Source organism: Rhincodon typus, chromosome 23 (genome assembly GCF_021869965.1).
Source record: "Rhincodon typus isolate 14 chromosome 23, sRhiTyp1.1, whole genome shotgun sequence".
NCBI lineage: Eukaryota > Metazoa > Chordata > Chondrichthyes > Orectolobiformes > Rhincodontidae > Rhincodon > Rhincodon typus.
The window spans coordinates 34,339,670-34,367,637 of record NC_063354.1 but is presented as its reverse complement, the minus strand read 5'-3'; the positions used below and the strand labels follow the sequence as shown (position 1 = coordinate 34,367,637).

The 27,968-nt window shown below is 38.7% G+C and overlaps 1 protein-coding gene and 1 long non-coding RNA gene across 5 annotated transcripts in view; one reads left to right on the top strand and one right to left on the bottom strand.

The window, feature by feature from the left end:
- The window catches only part of foxk2b (forkhead box K2b), an 89,642-nt gene that overhangs the window by 52,571 nt on the left and 9,103 nt on the right, over positions 1–27,968 (top strand). For all 4 annotated transcript variants that reach the window (XM_020517670.2, XM_048611010.1, XM_020517671.2 and 1 more), the window contains exons 2-6: positions 8,215–8,409; positions 11,071–11,224; positions 13,886–14,032; positions 14,159–14,352; positions 24,887–25,062. In XM_020517670.2, coding sequence (XP_020373259.1) covers positions 8,215–8,409; positions 11,071–11,224; positions 13,886–14,032; positions 14,159–14,352; positions 24,887–25,062 — 866 coding nt within the window. The remainder of the gene's footprint in view (positions 1–8,214; positions 8,410–11,070; positions 11,225–13,885; positions 14,033–14,158; positions 14,353–24,886; positions 25,063–27,968) is intronic.
- On the bottom strand, positions 128–13,424 carry LOC125485881. Its single transcript, XR_007264609.1, has 3 exons — positions 13,354–13,424; positions 6,504–6,625; positions 128–172 (listed from the first exon to the last, which is right to left on the bottom strand). It is a non-coding gene; the product is annotated as an uncharacterized LOC125485881 (long non-coding RNA).

The following is a 27,968-nucleotide window of genomic DNA, read 5'->3' as shown; positions in this document are numbered from 1 at the left end:
GATCAATTAATACATACATTTGCACAGAGCTTCAACACAGATTTAATACCAACATATTTTGAGTCATATTCAGGAAAGCATTTAACCATATGCTGTCATAATTTTAAAAATATTTTGTTTGATTCACCTGTTCATCCTATCTTCGTCACTGCTTTTTATGTTTTAATTGGTTCTGTTAGATTAAAAAAAAAATTATCGTCATTCACAAGCATTAGATCCTAAAACACTTTACAGTCTATGGAAGTACTTTTGAAATATTGTCACTATTGTGGGAAACTGGGAAGTGAATTTGTACACTACATGCTGCCAAAAAGTCAGTGATAATCAATAACCTGTTTTGTGATATTCGAAAAGATGAATATTGGCCAAGACACACAGAATAGCTCTCCAACTTGTCAAATTAGCATCATGGTGCCTCCCAGGGTGCAACATTCCTCTGTACTTTACATTAAGAATTTTCTGCTGCAACCTTTTGAAGCTTCAAATTTATGTTTGCTTTGGGATTGACTTAACAGTATCTTAATTTACTAGCTATGAATATTTACCAGCAAGAAATTGGTGAGTTATATTTTAACTGGGAGTTTAGCAAGGGAATAATAGCAACTGAAACTCAGACTTAGGGATACAGCACAGACTTTCTTTTGGCTTTGGTCAGTTAGAGGTTTTTATTTTACAGACGTGTTAAGACAGTTGGAGAAACTAATTTCCCTGACCATCATCCAAGTTCAGTTACGTTCAGACTTCTCCATGAAGTGACGTACAGTATGGAAGTTCACTCTAATTTTGAAGGAAACAAAGTACCACGGCAGTGTTTCTGTCCTTTTGTATTTTATTTTTGTGATTTCATACCATCCAATTAGCGGTCAACCTTGGCTCAATTGTAATATTTTTATTTGAGTCAGAAATGTTAGGGTTCAAGTCCCAATCGAGACATTTGAATTCATAATCTAAGCTATTGCTTCAGTGCAGTACTGAGGAAATTCTGTTTTTTGAGAAGCAGGCTGTTTTTGGATAAGATGTGAAACTGTGGCTCTGCCCATCATTCCCACTAATTTTCATTTTGTAGGCACAGCCCAACTGTATGGTAACTCAAAAGGCAGCTGGCAATTATGTGGCCTGTGCCGGAATTTTTGAATTGCTACATATTCCACACAGTTTAATGGGAGCATTAGCTCTATCCACGCCTTCAGATTGATTGTAATGCACAGTTCAAAGAATTTGGGGATTCTGTTGTCGTAGGCAACTTTATGTTTGCCTCTCAATCAACATCCAAAACAGTTTATCTGGTCATTTTAATTTTGTTTTCAGGGCCTTGATATGCATGATTAGTGTGTGAAACATTTCAACCAACATAGAAGTGATTGCTACTCAAAAGTACTTCAGTCACTGCAAAGTGCTTTGCACTGTCGTAGAGCTATACAAGGTGTAACAGTACTTGTTCTTTCCCTTTGTTCTGTCTCATCTTTTTGCAATTTTTCCTTGCTTTCTTTCTTTATTGCAATGTGTCTGTATTTCATACACTAGCTAGCAGGAGTACTGTAATAAATCCAAATAAATTGTTTTTGTTCTGCGCCAGATATGGTAGTACACAATTTGCTTTCAATATTGCAAATTGTACTACCCAGCAGTTGAAGAGTCTTGTCACATAAACTAGCTTGTGCACACAGGTTTTTAGGACCGTTGGTCATATAACCCATCAGAAGGTCTACTACAGTAAACCTGTGGCAACCTAGCTTTTTGAAAGATGAGCAGTGACTTCATTGAAATTTATCAATTTTTACAGCATGTGACAGGGTGGATGTAGATAAGGTGTTCCCCAGCTGTTTGTTCTCAAACTGGGGACCATGATGAGGATTAGTCATTTAAGACTGAAATAAGGATGAATGTCCTCACTCGACGGTGACGACTCTTGAATTCTACCTCAAGGGCTATGGAAATTCAATCATTGAACTTGTTCAAGACAGAAGTTGATAGATTTCTTGCGCGTAATGATACAGTGATAATGCCGGAATATGGCATTGAGGTAGATGATCAGCTATGGCCTAATTGAGTAGGTTCAATGGAATGAATAGCCTATTCCTCCAACATTGTACTGCAGTAAATCCTTCTGTGTGTTTCCAATATATTTCAGGCTTAGGGTGATAACTTGCAAATATCAATCGTGCCACATATGTGCCAGGCAATTAGTATCTCTGATGAGAGAGATTCTAACTATTCCTCTGGACATTCAATGATGTGGCTAAATCCCTAACCATTTGCTTCTTGGTGTTTAACTTTGACTGGAAACTGGTCAGATATATAAATACTATGGCTGCAAGAGAAGGTCAGAGGCTAGATAATTCTGCATCAGGTAACTTGCCTTCTGGCTCTTCAGTCCCTGTCCACCATCAAGGCACAAGTTAGTTTTTAATAGCATACTCTCCTGTTGCCTGAATGAGTGAGTGCAGCTCCAAAAATATCCAGGACAAAGCAGCCCATTTTCTTAGTATTATATCTGCCTTAAACATGCACTCCCTTATCCAGAACTCTTGCTGTCCATATTGTGCATCAAGTCTTGTTTTCGGCCTTTACCTGTGTGCTTGCTCAGGTACACTGACTGTTGGTTTAACAGCTCCTGGATATTTTTAAAGAGTTTTTGTACTTTTAATTTACACCATAGATTAACCTCTCCTTTAACTTCTTAGAGACTTACAACGCTTAATGCTCTCTGCATTATCCAGTTTGGGCCAGGTGTGCATTCCAATATTAATCACTCTTGAATTTATGGCTCTAGAATTCCTTTTCCAAATCTCTGTGTCACCACCACTCCTCATTTATGGTGGTAGTTGAAATGTACCTCTGACCAAGCCTTTGGCCGTCTACTGTAATTTTATATGACCTGGCGAGGAATAAGTTTGGTTTGTTGACTGTCATGTGAAGCACTTTGGGATGCTTTGCTGTGTTAAAGATGCTGTATAAATTTGGATGGTTAGTTCTAGCTTCACGCCAAAAGATTGGGGGTGGGGTTAAAACAGTGATGAAGTGGTACAGGTCATGAAAGAGGCAGTAATAAAATTTGTGATAAAAATTGTCCATCCAAATTAGTACAATCCCATCTTTTTAAGATAAAAGAAGCGCAACCATATTTTAATTTTGCAATACTGTGCCCAAATGCAAGTGAACTGTGATTTAGTTGGCCTTCTCTGGACATCATGAATTCAAAAATGACGTTGCAATTTCAATCAAAAGATGCTTTTAAAGTTTTTCTCTTCATAAGTGAGTATTTTAAAATGCTTTTAATATTTAAATATACTGAAGTAACTCAGTAAGTTCTCTAAACCATTAGAGAAATGTTCACTTATTTTTAAACAATTGTATAGGAGGTGTGCTGTTTCATAATGTAGCTACTAAAACTATTGCTGTGTATATTGTAATATAACTATTACTATAATTTCAGTACTAGCATAATAACAACATTCAGTGATTTTTTTTTTTTGATCTACAGTAGAACTATACCACAAGTTGGCTGTTGGTAGTTGTCTGAATTAAAATGTTTAAAACACAGCTTCAGAGTTAATTCCTTCCATTGGGTAGAATGCCAAACAACCACAAAAACAGCATCAGCTGATGCATAGGAGATGGTGCCAGCCAATAACATGGATGTGATACTTGTTGTTTGTGTTACAGTCTGTACATTGTGCACAGTCCTGCTGGGGAATGTTCAGTCAGGCTGTTTATTCACTGTATTATCTATAAATAGCCTTTTGCTCTCTTGAAAATGAGAGTTGCAGTTAATGTTTATAGTAACTGTAATGTGGGATGTGTGAAGTCTGTCTGTTTATTGGCCAATATTTTGACCCTTAACATTTGTTTTATTCATTCGGTGGATGTAAGTTTTGCTGGCTGGGCCAGCACTTATTGCCCACCCATAATTGCCTTTGAAAAGGTGGTGGTGAGCTACCTTTTTGAACCACTACAGTTTCCTATAGGTGCAGGTAGGGAGGAAGTTCCAGAATATTGATCCACTGGCAATGAATATGTTTCCAAGTTGGATAGTAAATGGCTTGGAGAGGATCTTGCAGGTAGTGGTGTTCCCAAGCATCTGCTGCTCTCGGCCTGCTTGATGGTAATAGTTACAGGTTTGGAAGGTTCTCTTTAAGGATCTTGGTGAATTTCGACAGTGTACCTTGAAGCTGGTAGACAATGCTGTGCTACAGTGCATTGGTGGTGGAGAGTGTGAATACTTGTGAATATGGTGCCAGTCTAGCAGGCTAGTTTGTTCTGGATAGTGTCGAGCTTCTTATGTTGTTGGAACTGCATTCATCAAGGTTCATGGGGACCATTCCACCATATTCCTGACTTGTGCCATGAAAATTGTGGACATCCGTTGAAAGCTTAGGAGATGAGTTATTCACTGTAGGATTCCTAGCATCTGACCTGCTCTTGAAGCCACCATATTTATGCAGTGAGTCCAGTTCATTTTTTTTTTGGACTGGTGTAACCCCTAGGATGTTGATAATGTGGGGTTCAACGATGGTGCTGCTTTGATTGTCTTTTGTTGAAGATGGTTATTGCGTGGCAATTTTGTGGTATGAATAGTATTTGCTACTTGTCAGCCCAAGCCTGGATATGGCAGCATTTGGACATGAACTGCATCAATATCTAAGGAGTTGTATACAGCGCTGAATATTGAACAATCATTCGTGAAAATCTCCAGTTCTGACCTTACGATGGAGAGAATGTCATTGATGGATTGGGCTTATGATACTACTGTGGTGAACTCCTGGAGCTGAGATGACTGACCTCTAACATGCACAACCGTCTATCTTTGTGCTAGCTAAAGCTCTTTCTGTTTGGAGTCTTCTACAATTTCCATTGATTCTAGTTTTACTAGGGCTCTTTGTTGCTGCACTTAGTCACACACTGCCTTGAGGTCATGGGCAGTTACCTCTTCACCTTCTCTTCACGTCACCTCTGGAATTCACCTCTTTGTGTTTTTACCAAGGGCTGTAATGAGGTCTGGAGTTAAGTGGTGTTGGAAGGACCCAAATTGAGTGTCAGTGAGCAGTTGTTGATAAACATTCACTGCTCGAGCATACTGTTGATGACCCCCTTCTATCACTTTATCGATTGATTTGAGAGGAGACTCTGACGGTAATTAGCCAGGTTAGGTTTTTTTTGTATACAGGGCATAGCTGGATAACTTTCCACACTGCCAGTTAAATGCCAGCGTTGTAACTGGACTGAAATAGTTTGGCTTGGGATGCAATAAGTTTTGAAGCCCAAACCTTCAGTACTGTTGCTGGAATATTGTCAGGAGCCATAACCTTTGCAGTATCCAGTGCTTCCCACCATTTCTCAATAACACATGGAGTGATTTTAAATTGGTTGAAGACTGCAAACTGTGATGCTGGGGATCTCTGGTAGAGGCTGAGATGGATCAGCCACTCAGTGCTTCTGGGTGAAGATTGTTGCAAATGCTTCGGCTCTATCATTTACATTTTTAATGAGCTATTTAAAAACATTTCCCCACTTGAGCTGCAACAGCATTCAATATTGAGAACATTGTAATGCACTTGTTGAATTTCTACATTTTTGTGAAGGAGAAATAACATCAAATTCATATTGTGTGTTAGCTTTCTCAAAAATGATTAGTCTTCCAGGCCAGTTTTAAAATTGATTGCATACTGCCTTTGTGAATCTTGTACACATTGTATTGTCTGTATAGTACTGCAAAAGTTAAGCATCTTAACTGTTGTATTATCCAAGCGATTTAAGTTAGGTCTTAAGTAAAACAGAGTGCCACACTACTTACAATTGCAAACTACATGGAGTAAACATCTAGAAGAGTAGCTATGGTTTCTCCAAACATTCTCAAACTCTAAAATCTACCTTCTCAAAATACCAGCTTAGTGTGTGGCATGCATACAAAGGATTAAAAAGTTGAAGATGCTGGAAAGGATATTTTTGACAACTCCTTAACTGTGAATCCACAATCAAACAGATGGAGAAAGAGCGTGCTGGTCCTAATGGTGCTCCAGCTGAGATCTTCAAAGCTAGTAGCCTTTTTGCTCAAGACTCCATGCAATCATCCTTCAAATTTGGGAGAAAGAGTAACCCCTCCCAGTTTCAACAATGTGACAAGTGTAAATATTTAGGAGAGGCAATGGTCTAATGGTATAATCATTGGACTATTAATCTGGGGACCCACGTTCAAAAAAGTCTGGAATTAAGAGTCTACTGATGTCCGTGAAACCATTGTCAATTGACAGGGGGCAGGTGGGCGATCCATCTGCTTCACTAATGTCCTTTAGGGAAAGAAGCTGCTGTCCTTGCCTGGTTTGGCCTATGTGACTCCAGATCCACAGCAGTGTGATTGACTCTGACTCTTACCTGCCCTTAGCCAAATAGAGATGGGCAATAAATGTTGGCCTAGCCAGTGACGTCAGCATCCTATAAATTAATTTTTTAAAATCTACAAAAGTAGTCACAGTATGAAAACTATTGAGGTATTTTCCTCTTACCCATAGCAGGGGAAATCCTGACACGTGTTTTCCTGAATCGCCTACTTCCTGTAGCTGCGGAAATCCTTCCAAAGACCATATCGCAGTAGACCTTCCAGAAGAACTCTGACATCATCATCTTTCTTGATAAATACAAGAAAAATGTAGAGAACAATATAAGTCTTCATTGTATTCATCAAACTAAACACAGCATTTCACTCAGTAAATGGTGAAGCTCTGTGGATTATGCTGCAAAGATTTGAAGGTCCAAGAAACTTCAGTACAATCGTGGAGTTGCAACTTTCTTTCTATTCATTGATGGGATGTGGGAGTCACTAGCTTGGCCAGCACTTGTTGCCCGTCCCTAATTGCCCTTGAGAAGGTTGCCACCTTAAACTGCTGCCAACCATGTGCTGTAGCTAGACCATGTTGGTACTGACTGCAGCTTTTTTGAGTTGATCAGATTTCAAAATCCATACTGGTACCAAGCAAGGCTGTGTGACAGTGCCCCTGCACCCCACCCCCATACTGTTTGCACTGTACCTGACCAGCTAGTGGCCTCTAATCTAAGCACTGTTTGAATCTTTGATCTCAGTCACCTCTATCCCAAAACTAAAATGACCGCCATGGGCATGCATGATCTACAATTTACAGATGGAGTGAAGTGGTGTTGTCCGCTTTTCTCAGATTTTCAAGCTATTCTTGATCTCTTCAATTCTGCACATAAGAAACTTGATCTGTCTTTCTTTGAATGTTGCTGAAATATAACTGTTCTTTCAAATGTTCCACCACCTAAATATTTTGGAGAAGAATCTCTGGAATTTATTGAGCACTTACCATAGTTTCACAGCCGCCACACTCATAAGGCCACAGTTGATGAGATCCAACAGCAGATCAACTGTGCCAGCTCAGCTTTCTACAAACTATCACAGCAATTGTTTAACATTAAGTCCTCCACAAGTCATCAAAATCTCTTGGGCACTGAGCAACAGTTGTCACTACACTCGTGTGTAGCACTGAGACCTGGGTCGTGTATCAGCAACACGAGTACTAGAGAAATTCTATCAGCCATGCCTCTGCTGCAGCCTCCAGATTTAATGGGAAGATGTCATACAAATGCTCATGGCCTTAGTGAAGCAAGCTCCACAAGCATTCAAACAAATTTTTTGCAGAATCAACTACAATGGACTAGACACTGTCCATGTTTAAAAGGTTAAAAAGCATCTCGTCCACCCGGTCCAATTTTTCAGTTAGGTACAAAGAAAATACTTTATGGATTCAAAGTGTCACTGAAGCATGGCAACATTGGTTTTAATGGTATGTTAACAATCATTCAGAATAGTGACAACTTGTCTGTAAAGCTGCATCACATTTGGGTCACAACATGTTGCAGAGAACTGAAGGAAGGAAAGTAATCCTGCACTCCAGATCCCATTACTTCACTGGACATCTTGTGTCCAAGATGTGTGGGTCAGGAATTGGTCTGTTTAGTGATGTGAAGACTAATGGCAGAAACATGCTCACTTTTGATGTCATCCTCCAAACAAAGCTGATAATTATGATAGTGCTAATATCATAGTCTAGTGAAATGACTATATTTTCTAAGTACAGTATTAGTTTTCATTTGGCACTTTCAGAAATTATTTATTATATCTGTAAGATGTACAGATGAATAAAGGAACCTTTTAAAACCAGAAAATAACAGACCTTCTGAAAATTTTGTATTTTCCAGATGTACCTTCAGGTTCCCCAGCACGAATATTAAGATCTCATTTACTGCACTCTGCAGTGAAAAAAAAGAGAAACAGGAGGCCCCAGAATCTCCAGTGAGGCCAGTCCAACCACAGATTTCCCCTCTGAAGATAAACATTCCAGATAACATAGCTGATCTGATCAGTCCCCTCCCTTCTCCTACTGGAACAATCAGGTAAGATGCTGAATAACTGTATTTTGTGCTACAAATTATGCTATTTATTCATTTGTTAAAGTGTAAATTGTAGACAAACAGTGTGTTAAAGGTGAATGAAATCTTCGTTTAAATGGACGAGCTTTCAGATTTTGAATTTGAAGGGAGAAAGGTATCAGAGGAAGAGATTGAGAAAGGGCATTCTAAGGAGTAAAGTGAGATGTAGGTAATCTCCAAATTGCTTAGCATTATTACCATACAAGTTGAACGTCCAGGTGCTAAACTACAGCACTACTAAAACTAGCTTATTCATGACCTTTCTCTCAGAAATTGAATTTCTTGACTTCCCTCACAGCCTCCAACATCTCTGATTGTCTGTCTGAGAATTAAATCAGTCTAATTGCTATCTTGGAGTCATATTTAACTCTGAGATAATCTTCTGACTACATACTTGTCATCACCAGGTCCAACTGTTTGCATTTCTGTAGCATTGTTTCAACCCTCCAAAACTCTCTAGTCTGCTCCAGTCCCACACCTTACAGGAATGTTAATAATGAGAAATTATCTACTGTGTAATTCTGTTAATCTTGGGTTTTTGTTTTGAGTGCTTACATTCTTATGGACTTGAGCAGATACAATCCAAACTTTTTGAATCCTTCCAGGTATTAGTCAAGCAAATCTTCTCTGATGGAGAGAGTGGGTGGTGGAGGAGGGTTGTTTTTCGGATTGGAGGCCTGTGACTAATGGTGTGTCACAAGGATCACTGCTGGGTCCACTGCTTCTTGTCATTTATGTAAAATGATTTGGATGGTAATTCAGGAGGAATGGTTAGTAAATTTGCAGATGAAACCAAAATTAGTGGTGGTGTAGTGGACAGTGAAGAAGGTTATCTCAGTACAACAGAACCTTGATCAGATGGCATTTAATTTAGATAAATATGAATTGCTGCATTTTGTTAAGGCAAATCAGGGCAGGACTAATACACTTAATGAGAAGGTCCTGGGGAGTGTTGTCAAACAAAGAGACCTTGAAGATGGAGTCACAGGTAGACAGGGTCGTGAAGAAGGCATTTGGTACACTGCTTTTAGTGGTCAGTGCATTGAATGTAGGAGATGGGAGTTCATGTCTCGGCTGTACAGGACATTGGTTAGGTCACTTTTTGAATACTGCGTTCAGTTCTGATCTCCCTGCCATAGGAAAGATGTGTTAAACCTGAAAGGGTGCAGAGAAGATTTACAAGGATGTTGCCAGGGTTGGAGGATTTCTCCAATAGGGAGAGGCTGAAGTGGCTATGGCTATTTTCCCTGGAGCATCGGAGGATGAGTGGTGACCTTTTATAGAAGTTTATAAAATCATGAGGGGGCATGGATAAAGTGAATAGCCAAGGTTGGTTTTTTCCCCAGGGCAGGGGAGTTCAAAACTAGAGGGCATAGATTTAAGGTGAGAGGGGAAAGCTAAGAAAGGGACCTAAGGGGCAATTTGTTCATGCAGAGGGTGGTGCATGAATGAGCTGCCAGAGGAGGTGGTGGAGGCTAGTACAATGACTATATTTAAAAGGCATCTAGATAGGTATATGAATAAGAAGGGTTTAGAGGGATATGGCCAAATAGGACAAGATTAATTTAGGGTATCTGGCTGGCATGGACAAGTTGGATTGAACGGTCTGTTTCCATGCCATACATCTCTGACTATGACTACGACTATGACTATGAACTTCTAAGATAGCTTTGTACATCTGATTCCTAGCCTTTTCCATATCCCTGATGTTAACTACTTCACCATTGCTGATTACCCCTTTAGCTGACTCTCAAGTTGTGAAATGCTCTTCTGCCTTTCTGTACCTTGCTTTGCTCCTTTAAGAGAATCCTTTTTGTTTATCTCTTTGTGTGGTTCTGTGTAATTGTGTTTCACAGGGACATCCTAAAACAAATTCTTATGCTAAAGAGCTTGATAAATATAAATGATTTATTCTTCTCCCATCTCGTCAACAGCTCTTCTCTGCTCCACTTGGTATTCTGATAATGGCAAAGCCACTGGCATTTGCAAAGTAGTGACCTTAATTGCCTCATCCCTGTTAATGGCCACCATCTCACCCAGCACATTTGTTGGGGATTAACCTCCTCATTGTTCTTTCATCTCCCCAAGATCTCACTGGTCATATATATCACCATATCTGTCACCCTCTATTTGCTGCCTTCTCACAAACTAAAACTGTCCATCCATGGCACATCAGCGGGGAGAAAAATTAGTTAATTGCCTACAGCTTATAAGAACCTAGCTCAGTTGTTGAAACCTCTTACCAGGCTATAGGTTTTATATTGTGCCCAGTCCATAACATAACAGCAAATGGCTGTCGTTGCCAACTTCTTCCTTTTTCAGATATCCCCTTACCCTTATCACCTGGGGATACTACTTCATCATAGTCACTTAAATCTTTTCCACACCTCCAAACTTCCATGTAAGTTACTTGTCAGCTGCCCTCCCAAGTCATATACTTCTTACCAAGCTTTTTGATTAACGCTCCTAACCCCTCAGAGATTTGACATTTTATCATATGCTATTTTCGGAAGCAAATACTAGAATAAATAATCAGTTAACTTTTTTTAAAATTCACTTTATAACTGATTTTATGTTGCACTTCTGTAACATTTGACTTACAGAGCTTTTCGGTTTTATTCACAGTGCTGCAAACTCCTGCCCCTCCAGCCCGAGGGGTGCAGGTTCTTCTGGTTACCGAATAAGTCGTGGGCTTCATTCTGACCTGCAAATAATGTCTGACCCTACACAAAACAACTCTGAGAATGACAAGGAAACATCAGATGGAGACAGCCCAAAGGTCAGTACCCAAAATGAAGCAATTGCTTTTAAAATATGTTTGACCAACTATTTAAAAAGAGAAGAGGGAAATTATTCTTTTACGAGATGTGGGCATCACCGGTTGAGTCAGCATTTGCTGTCCATCCCTACGTGCCCTTGAAAAGGTGGCGGTGAGTTGCGTTCTTGAAGCCCTACGGACACGTGATGTAGGTACACCCGCAGTGCTGTTTGGAATGTTGTGTGATATAACTTTTACACATAATGTTGGTCATCAGCAACTTTGTCCAGACATAAAAGAGGACATGAAGATCTTTCTTGTAGAGTCTAAGTTTGAATTTTTCATTAAGAGGTAGAAAGTACTCATTTGCCAGTGTATCGAAGCACTGTACAAGTACTGCAAGAAAATTGTGTTGCTTAAGAACAACAAAGTTTTACTTCTCTTCAGCCCCTCCCCTCTTGTCCTCATCAGTTTTCTCTCCCTCCTGCTCCCCCTCTCCCATCCTCACCGCGGCATCCACGCCCCTGCCCCCACTACCACCACCTCCAAAATTCTCTCTCACGTACACTGTAGGATTCTTTTGAAGATGAAGGAATTTCATCCACCAGCTAAGGAGCCAACAAGAATTCCCCCATGTCTCTAAAGAACAGCCGACCAAGTACTTAATGGGCCAACTAAGTCCTTTCCTCACAGGTGGAAATCCCACCATTGCTGTTGGTGTGACACCCATCCAAGGCCAAGGATTGTCACTGGCTAGAGGGAACCGATGGTGGGAGGGATTTTGAGGGAAATTTGCACATGAGGGTCAGCAACAAAGGGTATGGCTCAGCATACACTCCTGTCCAGTGCTGGGTCCCTTGATCAGGCATTTGAGTGCTTTTGAAAGAGGGGCCTCACTTGGGAACCCAGGAGCAGCCCCAAATGGGTTTGCTTCCTTGCTTCCGCTGTGGTGAGCCCCATCCCGTTGCTCGGTGAATACCAGCAGCAGTGGTATTGGGTTCTTAAGTAGGCATCAATTGGTCACAAGTGGCAGCATGTCCAGAAACTCTCCACAAGCCTTGCCATCACCAATTTAATCAAGGTGGAAGTGATCAAATGTCTATGCACCAACATGCACAAACAGCCCTGTACCCCCATTTGTATTTTTTTTTTTTACAATCACTGATTTCTTAATTCAAGGGCTCACACTTTAGCTGTTTAGATTCATGGTGGTACTCTACACCAGACTCTTGAAGATACAAAGATCTACTTACCCTCCTGGTTGCTATTCTTCCCAATAAAGAAAGAACATCCATTTATTTGACCTCTTTCACACCCTCATGAAATTCTAAAACACTTCATGCCAAGTGAAGTGTTCTCAACGCTGATCACCCTTGTATTCTAGAGAAATGTGGTGACTTATATTGCATGACAAGATCCCACAAACAGCAGTGAAGCCAATGATCAGATGATTTGTTTCATTGGTCTTTGATTGAAACACAAATAATGGCTAGGGCACTGCAAAGAATTCTGCAGCTCTCCTTTCGAGTAGTATTATCTTTTATGTATGCTTGAGAAAAGCAGAACCTCCGCTTAACGAGACCACCAAAAAGTGAAACTCAAGGTACAGTACTGATTTGCCAGGCTTGATTGTATGTCCCAGGTGTCTGGAGTGGGTTTGTACGAACAACCTTCCAGCTTAGAAGCTCTGACAACTGCTCTCTGTTAAACAGGCACATAAACTCCCAATTTATTGTGGGGGGCTAGAATTAGCTTCATGCTGTTCTATGATGGGACTGCAGTGTGTAAAGGGTATTGCACTGTATTTTGAAGCTTGAAAACCCCATATATTTCAGCTAGATTTCAGTGTTTATAAAAATGAGTTGTACAGCATTAACAGCATCATTCTTGTTCTTATTTGTTTGAACGGAAGCACTTTTTTTCTTGTGACGGAAATACTATTTCTTGTGATGATATTTCAAAACGCCTTCAGAATTAAACTGTAGAAATTTGTGAAAAATGCTGTAAGGAATTTTTACAGCGATTTAAAAATACATTTTCAAATTTCTTTCATAAATATACTTTTGAATTGCTTCATCTAACAATATTCATAAATCAAGTACAGTATAAAGTTCTGACTGACCCTACCCAAATAATGTGTCATGACCAACCTTGGAGCAATCCCAATAACTGAATTCCACTCCAGTTCCAATTTGTTTTGTTATGTACCATTCATCTGAATTGTCTTGGCTGTTTGAACCCAAATTCACTTTATTTGTCACTCTTTCATCTAGGGAAAAGAGGGGAAACATAAGTCTTGAATCCACTAAAATAATACATTTTTAATTTCAAAAACATTGTGATTTCCTTTGGTCAAAAACTTATGTTCATAAAGCCATATTGAAAACCGTGAAAGAGCTGCAGCAGTAAGTGCATTAAAATATTTACTTTCCAAAAAACTCTTAAATTAATTAAGACTGTTGGTGACGTTTTTCAAAACATTGATTTATGAGTATGGAGCTTGGAAGCTGCACAATTCAATAGAATGAGATAAATCTGAAAGATTGTGTTTGGATGCTTGTTGAGTGTGTTGAAAAGTGAAAACTCTTCCATTTTGGAAACAAGTTGCTCAATACTGAATGAATAAGCCCTTAATCTTATTGTTTTAATTTTCTGGAATTAATAAATGTTCTTTGATGACAGGATGATGCCAAGCCACCTTATTCCTATGCACAGTTAATAGTTCAAGCCATCACCACTGCACCAGATAAACAGCTTACATTAAGTGGAATCTACACACACATCACAAAGAACTATCCCTATTACAGGACAGCGGACAAAGGATGGCAGGTAAAGGAACACCAGTACTGTAGATACAAGCAGAAATTGTGTGGCTTCGGTCAATTATTTGTGTCAGTTGAACAGAATGTGTTCTTTTTGCAAAATCTTTTACCCATCTCTCATCTTCTTTTATAGAATTCTATCCGACATAATCTTTCCCTGAATCGCTACTTCATTAAGGTACCACGTTCTCAAGAGGAGCCTGGTAAAGGCTCATTCTGGAGGATAGACCCTGCTTCTGAAAGCAAATTAACAGAGCAGGCTTTTAGGAAAAGAAGGCCACGGGGTGTTCCTTGTTTCAGAACTCCCTTGGGACCCCTATCTTCCAGGTATGCAAACTGCATGCAATTATGTACATCAACAAATGTAAACTTTGACCCACTTAACATAAATTAAAAGTCCATCGGACAATTTATAATTTTCAGTTTACCTACTAGGAGTACACTGTGCTGGAGTTATGTCTCTAGGCTGCATAGCACAGCAAGTTTAATACTGATGCTCAGAATTCCCTAAATTATTTCTTTTCAGCGTTGTGATAATATTGATTTTTGATTATAACTAGAGGAGTGCAGTCTGGCATCTGGGTAACATCTTTTAATTTGACTTCAGCACTACAGGATTCTTTACAAAAAAACCCAAAAATTGAGCCCAAATTAAAACTATTGATTTGTTTAAATGTATATTCAGGCAAGACTGATAGTTAAAGAGGTTAAGTATAAAATTTCTATGCAGTAACATCTGTGTTGTAAAGTATTACACATTTATAAATTCTAAATATAGACATATTGCAATAAGAACGTTCAGTTGGTGTTGTACAGCTGATGTCTTTCTAAATATAAAGCACTGTACAATATTGAATTGCACTATGGATTGCATGGAAGGAATCACTGTGGTCCAGAAAGTTCTTTAGAGTGCCATCTGCTGGAATGCCAGAGAAATTGAAGAATGCAAGTTCAGCAAGTAACCACAGAAAACTGGTGAGGTCCTGAGGAAAATGCTCATTTAAAATTCTAGTTCATGATGTGGAAGTTATGAGATTTGTTGCTAATGCAGTGACGAGAAAGGTTGGATATAGGCTTAATGGAGCTGACTTCTACTCTTCAACCTGAAGAAACTAAGGACTTGTGAAGTGGAAAATCAGGAAATGCGAAGATGGCATCTTGGTAATCCAGCAAAACCAGAGAGATGCTCGTAAAATGTAGAGATATTAGTTGAGAAGTCACAGATTTTAACCCGTGATTGAAATAAATTTGAAATAAATGATTAGTAACTCCATTTAAATAGCAGATATTGGAGAGCCGTACTAATAGGTTCAGTATTTGACGTCTGATAGCATTGTCATTGTATCTACAGACAGAAGTTGGAGCAATTAACACGGTGACTATAGAATAAAAAAGGTGTATAAAATGAATTGGTTCCAGGTTTTTAAATTTTAGCAACGACTTGAAACAACTGTGGGATAATTGCTTCCCAACCACAGCCTTGAAATTTATTTTCACAGTGTTTATCCCTTTTTAGCACTTGCAGTTAGCGTATTACGATTGGGAAATTTTGTATGCTGTTGCTTTTGAATTAAACATTTGTATTTTGACATGGACAGCGAATTCTACAATAAGTTCTATTTCACTAACTTCAATATGTTTATGCTGGAGATCAAGTGTCAGAACAAAAAGAAATTGTCAAAATCTCTCATACACCCGTTAGTTATCCAAACTGTTTTCTGAGGATCCCAAGACTTTGTACCATTCAGCATGTAACTTGGAAGTTTGGTACATTTTTTAAACCTCTTTGACAACCTGGTCTGCACTTCTCCACAGCTGCATATGATCGGCTTTAGTAATGTGTGGCTGGAAAAGAATGGAACCCTTGCTGCTGCAGTATCCAAGATTAGAAATGTGCTGGATGTTACTTGAAGAGCAGCTGCCCTGACATTATATATAATCTGCAGCTTAAGCTATTTAGTTGCTAAAACTGCCTGTCCCCTGACTCCATTAGGTGTGTTGAAAAGTGTCTTAAGCCTCACTATCATTACGACTGATTACTGATCAACACAAGGCCCTAAAATCTCCCTCCAGAGCATCTGACTCCACAGTAAGAGCCTCCTTTCATAATCTTTGCTATTCCTTTCTACACAAGGAGTTTCCTGAATAGAATATTACTATCAAAAATAGAAATTGCTGGAAGAGCTCAGCAGGTCTGGCAGCATCTGTGTAGAGAAATCAGAGTTAATTTTTCACTTCTGAGATGGGTTACAGTACCTGCAGTTCTTTCAGGTTTTATTTAGAATATTACTGTACCCCTCTACGTTTCTTTTTCCTCTTGTTTAGACTTAATTTGGAAAAACCTTGCATTTGGAGATCCTCCACTGAACCATTAGGAATTTGAAGTGGAAAATGTAGTACTGAGCCATGGCTTCCAGTGTTCTGCTGAGCCACCTCACAAAGACTATATCATTATTTGTTGGCTGGGGAAAAACATATTTCACTTTTATTTGATGTTAGGTTGGATCTTTTCATCCTCACTTTAAATAAGTTTCTTCTCAACATTTGGCTGAAGTTTAATCTCTATGCCACTGATTTAGATCACCTAATGGATGAGATAGTGAGCAAGTGGATTTAACCATATGAGATTGTTATCGAGCCTGGCTAAAATAACTTTTCATCGGTTCTGTGTGCGAAGAATCTTAAATGCAGAGAGATCCTCTTGTAGCTTCTCATCCTTGTTCATGAAAGTAATCCTTGGTAGAATGCATGTGCTCACTGGTAGGTTTTTGCAGTCTTTGTGTTACAGGGTCTGTAGGATGCAGAAAAAAAGATTTCACTTCATTTTGATTTTGTACATGCCTTAGTTTGGACAGTCTGTGTTATACTTTTATGTCTATTGCACCATTAATTACAGAAAACTGTTTGTAAATTTTGCCCCCTCTTTAACTTCTCCTTGTTCTTTTGAGTGAGAATATAGTTTTCAGTTACACAGAATCTATATGAGCTGTATCTTAAATGCAAATTTTGCTGATAAAAGAAACAAACATGTATTTCATCTGAAATGAACAAAATGGGTACCATCTATACTCTTGCATCAAAGTATGATTGCAAAGTGAATTTGGCAACAGCACCATGTAACGTAGTAGTCATAGTTGCAATTGAAAATCCATTGGGATTTTCTGCAAACTTAACCTTCAGGCAGTGTAAGAACCAAATAAACAGGAACTGCTGTACATTGTTGGTTTGACAGGTCTGTTTGAGAAAAATCTTAATGGATTATTACGCACACACATTCAAACTCACTGAAATGATATTGTCAGTACATTGCAGGGTGCCTGTTTGAGCTCTTTGTCCTGATTAGCTGCACAGAACTAGAAACCATCTTTTAATTGCAATTTACCTTTTCTATTTATGTAGGTAGTATTTTTTCACTGTAAATGTTTTAAGTTATTTGCAATATCACTCTTGCACTGGAGTTGTTTTAAAGATTCATTGTGTATTTGATCATGTAAAGTAAACTATAGGATTTGAATAACCCTGTTTTGAACTTTTCCCCCATTTCCTGCTGAAAATTTCCCATGACTCATCTGAACATACCACATTTGATATTTTTGAGAATCATTTTACATTTAGTGCCTTTATGGATTGAGATTAAGTATCGCAGAGCTTGATACTGTTTTTCGTACAAACTGGGATCGGGATGCAGCTGGATCTTAACAAGCTGATGTATCATGGTGATCACTTGGAATGAAGAAAATTCCATGGAGAAATTTGTAGCCAAGCTGCAGATTTCTTTATCATCTTTATAAGTGCTCCTGCACCCTGATTCAGCAGTTCTGTGTTTGACTTGTTTACACATTGCTTAAGCATTGATTGATTGGGAGAGCTCCACAAGGAAAAGAAGTGATGTGTGAAAGTTCATTATTGCTATTTGATGACATACTTGGATTGGTTTAAAAAAAATTAAGCAAGCCTAAGAAGGCCTTGTTAAACACTGAAAATGGCTCTGCTACTGTGGTCATAACCTTGTAGTTTCTCAATAGTGCACGACTTCTGATGGTAAAAGTTTCAAATTTGATTGAAGAGGCTGTCGTCGTTAGTTAAGTGGACTCCATGTCTTTGAAATTCGAATGAGCACAAGGCCAATAATGAGTCAACTTTGCAGCTGTTGTTGTCTGTGGCATGTAATGTTGAACTTGCAGTTTGGTTTGTGGTATGCTGTTAATTTTCAGTATCTTCCTAAAAGCGTGGTCTGTGACTAGCATTATATATTTTTTAGAGTGACCTAACAATTAAAGTAAGATGAGAAGTATTTTCCAGTGTTAGACACGGTAAACAAGCTCCACTGGAGAGTAGCTGATCAGTTATTAAAGTACCTGGTTCAGTCTGGTTCTTGCATTCTAACTGCAACAAATATAAATGGAGATCCCCATGCAGCTTTCGAGTGCAGATTCCAAGAAGAGTGAGTTTGAATGGTGATTTAATTGGAGAAGGTGCCTCCACCCTCCCTCCTTCCCCCTCTCCCCCCCCCACCCCCGTAGTTTTTATTTACTTTCTTCACCATCCAGTATATGGCTCCTAATTAAATTCAGCACAGCAAGATGTTTGTAAGTGTTAAGTTATTCTACTTGTAATTATAGTTCAATTAAAATATGGCAAGACAGCTTACTTGAATGGAATGTGCAGCCTGTAGCATGTGGGTAGTCATTAACATACCATGTGTCCCAACTGACCGCATCTGCAGGAGTTGTCAGTATCTGCACGAGCTAGACCTTTTGGATTTTGGAACTCGAGCTGTGGCTGGATTCACTGTTGCATATCCGTGAGAGGATAGAACATTTAGGAAGATGGTCACACTGCACCTTAGGGTGTGCAGACGGGTTATGGAATGGGTGATCACCAAGAAAACCTGACAGGTAGTACACGAGTCCCTCAGACGATTTCACTTGTAAATTGGATTTCTACTTGGGATACTAGTGAAGGTAACAGTTCCACAGAAGAATTCAGTCAGAACTAAGTCAGCAATACAATGGGAGGGGAGAAAGAGTAGAAAAGCATTACTGTTGGGGGAGCAGACTGTATTTCTGCAACCGTAAACATTACTCTAAGATTGTATGTTCCTTCCCTGCTGTTAGGCTCAAGAATGACACAGTGACTGCAGAACATACTTTTGGGGAAGGTGAACAGCCAGAGATTGTGGTCCATGTCAGTGCCAATAACTTGGTAGGAAGGGGGATAAGATCCTGAAAGCAGATTTCGGGCAGTTTGTGCATGGCAGGAGGGGATATTAAAAAGAAAGACCTCTAAAGCACAAACATGCAAATGGAAAGATGACTCAACCACAGTTAACAAAAAAAGCTAAATATTGCATTGGATCAAAGGAAGTGATTTAGAAGAGTTGCCAGAAGAAATGGTAAGTCTGAGTCTTGGGGGCAACTTAAGGTACAGCCAAGAAACTGATAAGGAAAGGAAAAAGTTAATATGAATGCAAGCTAATGAAGAACATTAAAGGTGGATTGTAAAAGCTTCTATCGTTGTTCTCTCACAATGTGGAGACAGGAGAATTTATTGTGAAGAACAGGGAAATTACTAAGAAAATCGGAGTTAATTTGTGTATGTTGTCATAGAAGTTATAGAAAATCTCTGAAATGTTGAATTGCCAAGGGGCTTGTGTAACTGAAGAGCCGAAGAAATTAGCAGAGGTGGTTTTTGAGAAATTGAAGGTTGATAAATCTCCTGGACTAAATAAGCTTTATCCTAGAGTGTTGAAGTAACAATAAAGACAGTAAATGCATTGATGGTTATCTTTTGTAATTCTGGAAAGGTTCCTGACTGGCGAGTAGGAAGAGGGAGAGTGACATATGACAGTCCTGTTCTTATGGTGGGCATAATGTTATAATCTATTCTCAAGGATGTAATAACTGGAAATTTAGAAACAATAGCAAAATTCGACAGTCGTCATGAATTTCTGAAAGAGAAATTTTGCTTGCCAAACTGGAGTTTTTTTGAATGAGTGCAGACGAAGGAGAGCCAATGGATGTGGTGTCTGTTAAACCTCAATGGCACAATATGCTGGAGATAAAACCCTGCTATTCTGGATTCATCATAAATGTTAAGAAGTTTGTACACGTGTGCTGAATTCCCCAATTTACCTGTATTGTAGACCCTGTACGTTCTGTATTGACAGAAAGCATGGACCAGGCCTTTGTACTTAAATGATCATTACTATTTATTACAAACAAATACATTCAAGCTACAGGTACACAATTTTGAATTGTTGGCATAGAATTCTACTGGTTAAAATGCTTAACTCCTTTATAAATTCCTACTTAAGTACACATGTGCATACCCACACAGCAAACAAAGAGGGTATCATCGGTGGAGGGAGCAATTGGAAAGGCAGCTCAATTTTCCCTCTCCACAGGGTTCACTGGAATGATTTTTTTTTTGCTTGTCAGGACTTGCTGCTCCTTCAGGCACTTTCACTTGCAAGAGGTGAAGAGTGGCTGACTCACATCTTAAAAAGTCTTTGACTCATTGCTTAAAACCCTCAGCTTACAGCAACTGATAAAGGAAATAAACTGGCTTTCTTGAGGCCTGGGGTCATTTTTACTTTGAGAAAGAACAATTTCCTCTTTTCCAGAGGTCTGATGCCTTCTGTCCCATACATTCTCACCCAGAAGCTATTGTTTACCTGATGGGCAATTACATTGCTATTAGTAGGCAGGAGGCCTTTGTAATTGACAATCAGTCACCATTCCTAAGTCTAATCTGCTACTTGATGCCAGCAGAATCTCCATTTGTACCTAGCGCTTTGCTCTAGCTTGTCTGCAGGTAGACTGTTTTGCTTGCTCTCTTGCGTGTGCGTCCTCTCACAATGAATACACTGTGGAGCTGGAGGAACACAGGTCAGGCATCCTGATGAAAGGTGTAAACCTGAAATGTCAACTTTCCTGCCCCTCTGCTGCCTGACCACCTGTGTTCCTCCAGCTCCACACTGTATTGACTCCAGCATCTGCAATGCTTGCTATCTCCTCTCACAATGAGTGTCTGGTAACATTTAAAAATGCAGTAATCTTTCTTTGTTTTTAAAACAATCCTCTTCCCATTTCAGTCCACAATCAAAACCACAAATATTTAAAGATTATCTTTAAACATATTTGGATTTTGAAAAGATTTGTGATACATCCCCTACCAGAAGTTAATAAATAAAATGAGTGCCTGGAATTGGGAATATACTAGCATGGATTGATATTTGGTTAATTGAGAGCAGGGAATAGGAATAAACAGGTCATTCTTGGGAGTTCAAGCTGTTACTAATGGGGTATTGCAAAGGGTCAGTGCTAGGTCAACAACTGTTGACAATCTACATAAATGATTTGGCAATTGGAACCTCTTGTAATAGCTCTAAATTTGTCGATGACCCCAAACTGGTTGGGAACATTAAATTGTGAAGAGGATGCAAGTAGACTTCAAGCCAGATTAAGTGAATGGGCTAGAAGATGACAGGTGGAACTTCAGATAATAATTGTGAAGTTATTCATTTTAGGCAAAAGAAACAGAAAAGCAGAATATTTCTTAAATGTTGAATGTTGGGAAGTGCGGGTATCATTGCCTGTGAGTCATCAGAAGCTATCCTGAATCTGCAGCAAACTGTTCAGAAAGGCAGATGTTGGCCTTCGTACTATGGGAATCAGAGGATGAGAGTGAAGATGTCTTGCTCCAGTTGTATGTAGCCCTGGTCAGACCTCATTGGAGTATTGTGTACTGCTTTTGTTTCCTTTAAGTAAGGATACACTTGACATAGAAGGGACTGCCATAGAATGGAGGTTCACCATATTAATCCCTGTGACTGCAGCATTGTTTTATGAAGTGTGATTGAGGAAACTGGGATTGTATTCTCCAGAGTTTTGAAGAATGAGATGTGATTGCATTGAAACTTTCTAAATTCTTACAGGAAAGATAGGGTGAATAGAGATGGGATTTTTCCTTAGCTGGTGACTCTAGAACCAGAGGAATGTATCTCAGGATAAGGGGCAGGCCATTTAAGACTGAGATGAGGAATTTCTTCAATCAGGGTGATGAATCTTTGGAATTCTCTACATTGGACAGTTGTGGAAACTCAATCTAAGTCAGAATTCAGTTTGTTTCTGGAGTCTAATGACATTAACGAGTATGGAGCTGGTGTGCAAAAATGTCATTGAGGAGATAATCAGCCATGATCCAGAAAGGATCACCAAGCCAAGAAGATGAATAAGTATTTGACTCACTGTAGTCTGTCTTGGCATGCAGTGCAAAGAAAACCCTGATTTCTAATACATGGTCTTCCCAGTGCCAACTCTGACATATTTGTTTGCAAGTTGCCAATTTATATTTCTTGACAGCAGTAATTTGAGCACCACTTATTTTGGTCAAGAAAGTTTTAGCCACTTGAGTCATGACAGAGGAAAATAGTATATCGTAATATGCAGCAGGTCATTTACTGAAGAAAAGTCATGCCATTTACAATAGCACATAGGACTCCTAGATTCGGAATAAAACATCACTCATTTATTATGGGTTACATCCCCTGAAGAAAGTATACAACTGAGTGAAAGACTGATATTATTTGAGCAGGACTGAGTGAGACTACCATATTCACAGTTGGTCATGCAGTGGCAGAGGTGGAAAATCAATTTGAATTCAGTTGGAAGTTAGAAAAAGAGATGTGTGGCTGCGGAGATCTTCAGAGAGTGAAGGTTGCAGATAGGATGTGTTTCACAGGATGGAGAGATCGAAGAAGAATTTTAAGTATCAGACAGCCTGCAGGACAAGCGAGGATTGTTGAAACAAAATCAAGACAGCAGTTCTGAAATGATACAAAATAAGCTTGAAGAGGGACTGCAGGCTTGATTGGAGGTAGAAATGAGGGAAAAACTAGATGGGGCCCAGGACGGATTTGGACACTGGGCAAGGGAGAGAAAAAGCAGAGGAAACTGAATGAGTGATCTTTAACTTGGTGAAGAAGTCATCCATAAGTGCAAAAGTAGTCTGTCTTTTTCTTTTGTAATTTGTTCGTGGGATGTGGGCGTCACCAACTAGGACAGTATTTATTCCCATTCATATTTGCTGTTGAAGGAGAATGAGTCACCACCTCAAACTGTTGTAAATCCTTGGGGTGTAGGTGCACACAGTGCTGTTAGGAAGAGAATTTGAGGATTTTGTCCCAGCAAGTGAAGGAATGACTGTAGTTTGTTTGGAAGGCAAGTTACACGTGCTGATGGTCACTTTCTAGATGATAGCAGTTACTGATTTGGAAGGTGAAATTGAAGGAGCCATGAGTTACTCTAGTGAATCTTGTAGGTGATGTATACTGCTGCCACTTACATCTGCAGTGAATGATGATGATGACGATGACGACGACGACGCCGACGGCGGCTCTGGTACCAGTCAAGTGGGCTGCTTTGTCCAGGATGATGTTGAGCTCCTTGCTTGCTGGAGTTGCACTCATCCAGACTAGTGAAGGGTATACCATTGTACTCCTGACTTCTGGCTTGATTGTGAGCAGGCTTTCGGAAGTCATAATGATCCGACAGACTGCAGTGATACGAAGGTCTGTCTATGAAGAGAAATTCTTAACAGGCTTGTCTGAGAGAGGATGTTGGTAAAGAAATAAGCATAACTTTGTTCTTTGATTTCATACAATTGTTCTTATAATTTGTAGCACAAACTGGTTACATGGCCAAAGTAATATTAATACCACATGAAAACAAGTGATTGTATGAAATATTACAAAATTAAAGCCAAATGGGCAACTGACAGTTTAGTTTAACCCTCAATTTAGAGTCATGGAGCTACAATGCTTTCAAAGCTGTATATCTCTAATCTAGCAATCTGTTATGCTGGAGTTGTTCACTTAGTGACATGACCAGACCGGGTGTGTCATCAAATTATCGGTGTACTAAGAATTTGTACAAACTAATGTAACTCGGTTTTAGTTTGCCTTTCAACTTAAAGGTAACCAGCAACAAACCCTTTAAATTCTCCCTTTGAAATAAGTTAGTAATAGCCTCTTTCTGTGCTAGTAACTTGTCTTTTCTTTGGTCGAATCCCATTTTGCTGTTCGAAGAACGTCATTAAGATTAATTAAGATCATGTTCAGTCAAGAATTTTAATATTCTTGTCTTGTTTGTTTTTTAAACCCATAACTTGATATGAGTGGTATCGGCTAAATCGTATGTAACATCTGGATTGTTACACCGTCATTGCCTCTAATTCAAAATGATCTGAGTTCAAGTTCCAATCCAGAATCTGAACACACAGCTGTCACATCTCCTACATTAGTACAGTGACTACACTTCAAAACACACTTCATTAGCTGCATAGCACTTTCAGACAGCTGATTGTGTCTAATGGTGCTTTAAAAATGCAAGACTTTTTCTTTGAGCTATAATGATGCTAGTGATGGCTGCAGTAAACAAGAGTACTACGGTTTGCATGGAGCAAATTGAAAAGAGTGTGGCCTGTATGCTATCTCATTTAAACAGAAACTTAATTTAATTATTTATTCAGTTGACATACATATAGTTGACTTGCAAGCTCTAGTGTTGGAAATCAACTTGCTAAGACTGTGCCAAAGTCTACACAAATTTTGAAGTAGATTATTTAAGTAGTTATTTTAAATAAGTATCTGTTGGCTGCTATTTTGCTTGAAGAAATATTTGCTTACATCCTATAATTGATACAGGATTTTCAGGATCTTCCAAAAGCAAGAATTCCAATTTTAGTTTGTCAAATGAGTAAACTTACTGGTCACCATTTAAACTGACGGTGTGTTGCAATTGCTGTCCAATTATGGGATTTAGGGATGCTTATTTGTTTTCTTCACCTTTTGCCACAGAAGTGCACCAGCCTCTCCAAGCCATCCTGGAGTGTTTTCTTCCCATTCGAGTGGTGTGCAGACTCCAGAGAGCCTGTCCAGGGAAGGTTCTCCAGTCCCCACAGAACATGAATCTAGCACTGTGCAACCTAAATTAGCAGTAATACAAGAAGCAAGATACGCTCAGAGTGCACCAGGTGAGTGCCAAGTATATACAAATATGTACAATAACATTTTTAACTAAGCCTTGTTAAGGAGGAGATGTTATTTTATGTTGTAGAAATTTTTCATTTCTTAATCCAGTCATGAAACTGAATTTTCCTGTTTCCATGAATCAGGTTTTAATTCTTCTTTTGGTCATAACATACATATGTCTTGATACTCTTTTATTAGGCTGAAGCCCTAGTCATTGAAATTGTGTAGGGAATGATAGGAGTGGCAACTAGTGAAATAATTGAAAATGACTAAACTTCCTTTTCTCGCAAAATAACTTAGACAAGTGGTAACATTTGTATTCAATATTTATATCAAAAAAAAAACACTATTGTCAATGTTGTTTAACAAATCTCACATGGTCACCTACATTATCTTAACCAAATGCCCTTCAAATAAAAATAGTAAATGTTTGTACTTGCTTCAAAAGCCAACACTCAACAGGAAAAGGAAAATACCTCCCCTCAACACTGAATTCTTACATTATATCAGAAAGTCATTGACCTACATTTAAACCAAATACCAGCACTGAAACCCGATTCCAGTATCTAAAGCATATGTATAACACTTCACTTTCTCCACCCTTGCACCCCACACTTCCAGAAAATCTAGTTTGTCAGTATGCTTAAATTCTGTTATGCTTTTGAGTCGAGACAACTTTAAATGTTTTAGATGAGACAGATCAATCAAACATTGGGGATACCTTACTATAAATGAAGGAAACCTCTTGTACAGTGTGTTATAGCCCCCTGAAAATGAAGGTGGGAATTCAGGACACTTAGATAATGCAATTTCACAAAATTGAAAATTAATATAAGTTAAATGTTTCTAGCACTTCCTTTTTGTGGGGTGAGTGCTTTTTGGTATGGTTACAATGTCAATAAATAGAGAATTAATATTGCATCAACTGAGAGATCTATTTTGAGAGGAAGTTGTGTTTATTTCAAGGAACTGCAGAAAAAATGTGGTTCTGGAAGTGTGTAGTGATTATGTAACTGTGTTAGGTGATCAGATCTTGGGTCATTTGGAATAGTTTCTAAGAAAAATAGGCCATGGTTCCACAATTATTGTACAGTTTTATACAGTTACTGAAGTCTATTGAAATCGAGAAAGTACAAAATTCTTAGTAGAAGAGGTTACCATTCACAACTGTCATGTGGAAATCTATTCCAGCTGACAAATAATTCAACCACATCTGAATATTAGCTTCAGGCTTGTAAAATGCCAAGTCTCATGCAATCATATCATTCCAAACATGTTACTTAAGTCAGAAATTAGATGAGAGGGCAGACCTATGAGGTGAGACTGTGAAAATGAGCTTTTATTCTCTAGAGTTTACAAGTTTTTTTTAAACAAATGGACACCGACATTTAAACAAAAGTAAAGCTTAAGGGGAACTTGGCAAATTGGTATGGAAAGGGCATTTTTCCCCTGACTAGAAAATCTATAAGTTCGAGTCACGCTCTCAGGACAAGGGGTCAACAATATAGGAAGGAGATGAGAAACTTCTTCACCTGAGAGGCTTGTGAATGTTTCAGATTCTCTACCAAAGACTGTTCTGTTACTGGACGTATGTTAAAGATTGAGATTAATAGAATTTTGGGCGCTAAGAGAATTGAGAAATTTGGGCAAGGGGCAAGAAAGTAGAGTGGTGTAGATGATCAACAGTGATCTTGCTGAACGGTGGACCAAGCTATATGATCTTCTGTTTCTACTTTCTTTATGTTCTTGTTTGCTTACAACAAATAATGATGAGATACAATGTAGAACATCAGATACAAAATTGCTTGTTGTTTGGAATCTGGTGTAGGCCATTCAACTGCGTGAGTCTGTTCCACCATTCAGTGAGACCATGGTAGATCTTATAAGGGATAAGTTCTTCTCAATTCTGAGTGTAATTCAGATCATTAATTCCAATAATTAAAAGATTGGAGGGCTCCCCTCACATAATATTCTCTTCGTGGAACATTCTTTTCCTCTACAAAACTTGGTTTTTTGTGGCATGAAACTTTCTTTGGTTGGGGTAGTCATTATGTTGTCATCTGATCAGCACTCCAAAATATTTACTCACTTTCACTGAAGATGCAATTCATTGAACTTACTTCCAAGTCAAATGTTAAGGAGTTTATGACTATTGAATTCCTTCTTTTTCAACCAACGCAGCTCTGAATTTGAACAGTTGGCTTCCATCAATTGAATTTTAACTTGATAAGGGCTTAATTCATTTTGCCCTGTTATCATTAGTTACTTTTAGAGACTAGTGCTTAATTGATCTTTGGTGGATCTCTGGCCATTTCTATACTTGTAACATTTCATCAACATTAGTTTCTAATGAGTAATTAGTTGCTAGTACCTGTTGTGGGTTGTTCAGTATGCTTAAATTTTATTATCGATTTGGGGTTGGAGGGAAGAGAATGGGCTTGGATATAAAGCTGTCTTTACTAATGGGTAGAGATGTAGATATTTATTTTTCTGATGAGGTTAAAACATTTGGTAAATAATATGTAAGAATTGGGAATTGAATAAAGATAGTAGGCTCTCAAGGTGCAAGAGTTTTATTATAAATTTAAGATTTAGTGTTATTGTGAATACCCATAGGCAATTAGGATTTTTTCTTTGAATAATGGCTGTATCTTGCTTTGTAAGTAATTTGTGAAATTAGTGAAGTTTTCAGTAATCTTAACAAGCCCTATAATTTAATACTAGCACACCATTGTGTCATTCCATAAAACACCACAAATATAGAGTTTATCAAGGATGAAAAACTATTTCACATTTAATGAAAAATGCACCTCCTCTCTTGGTACAGAGTGGAAAGCATACAAGGCCATTGTTAGAGGAAGGATAATATATTAATCACCCACGCAGAAAAAGGTGAGCAAGGCTAAGT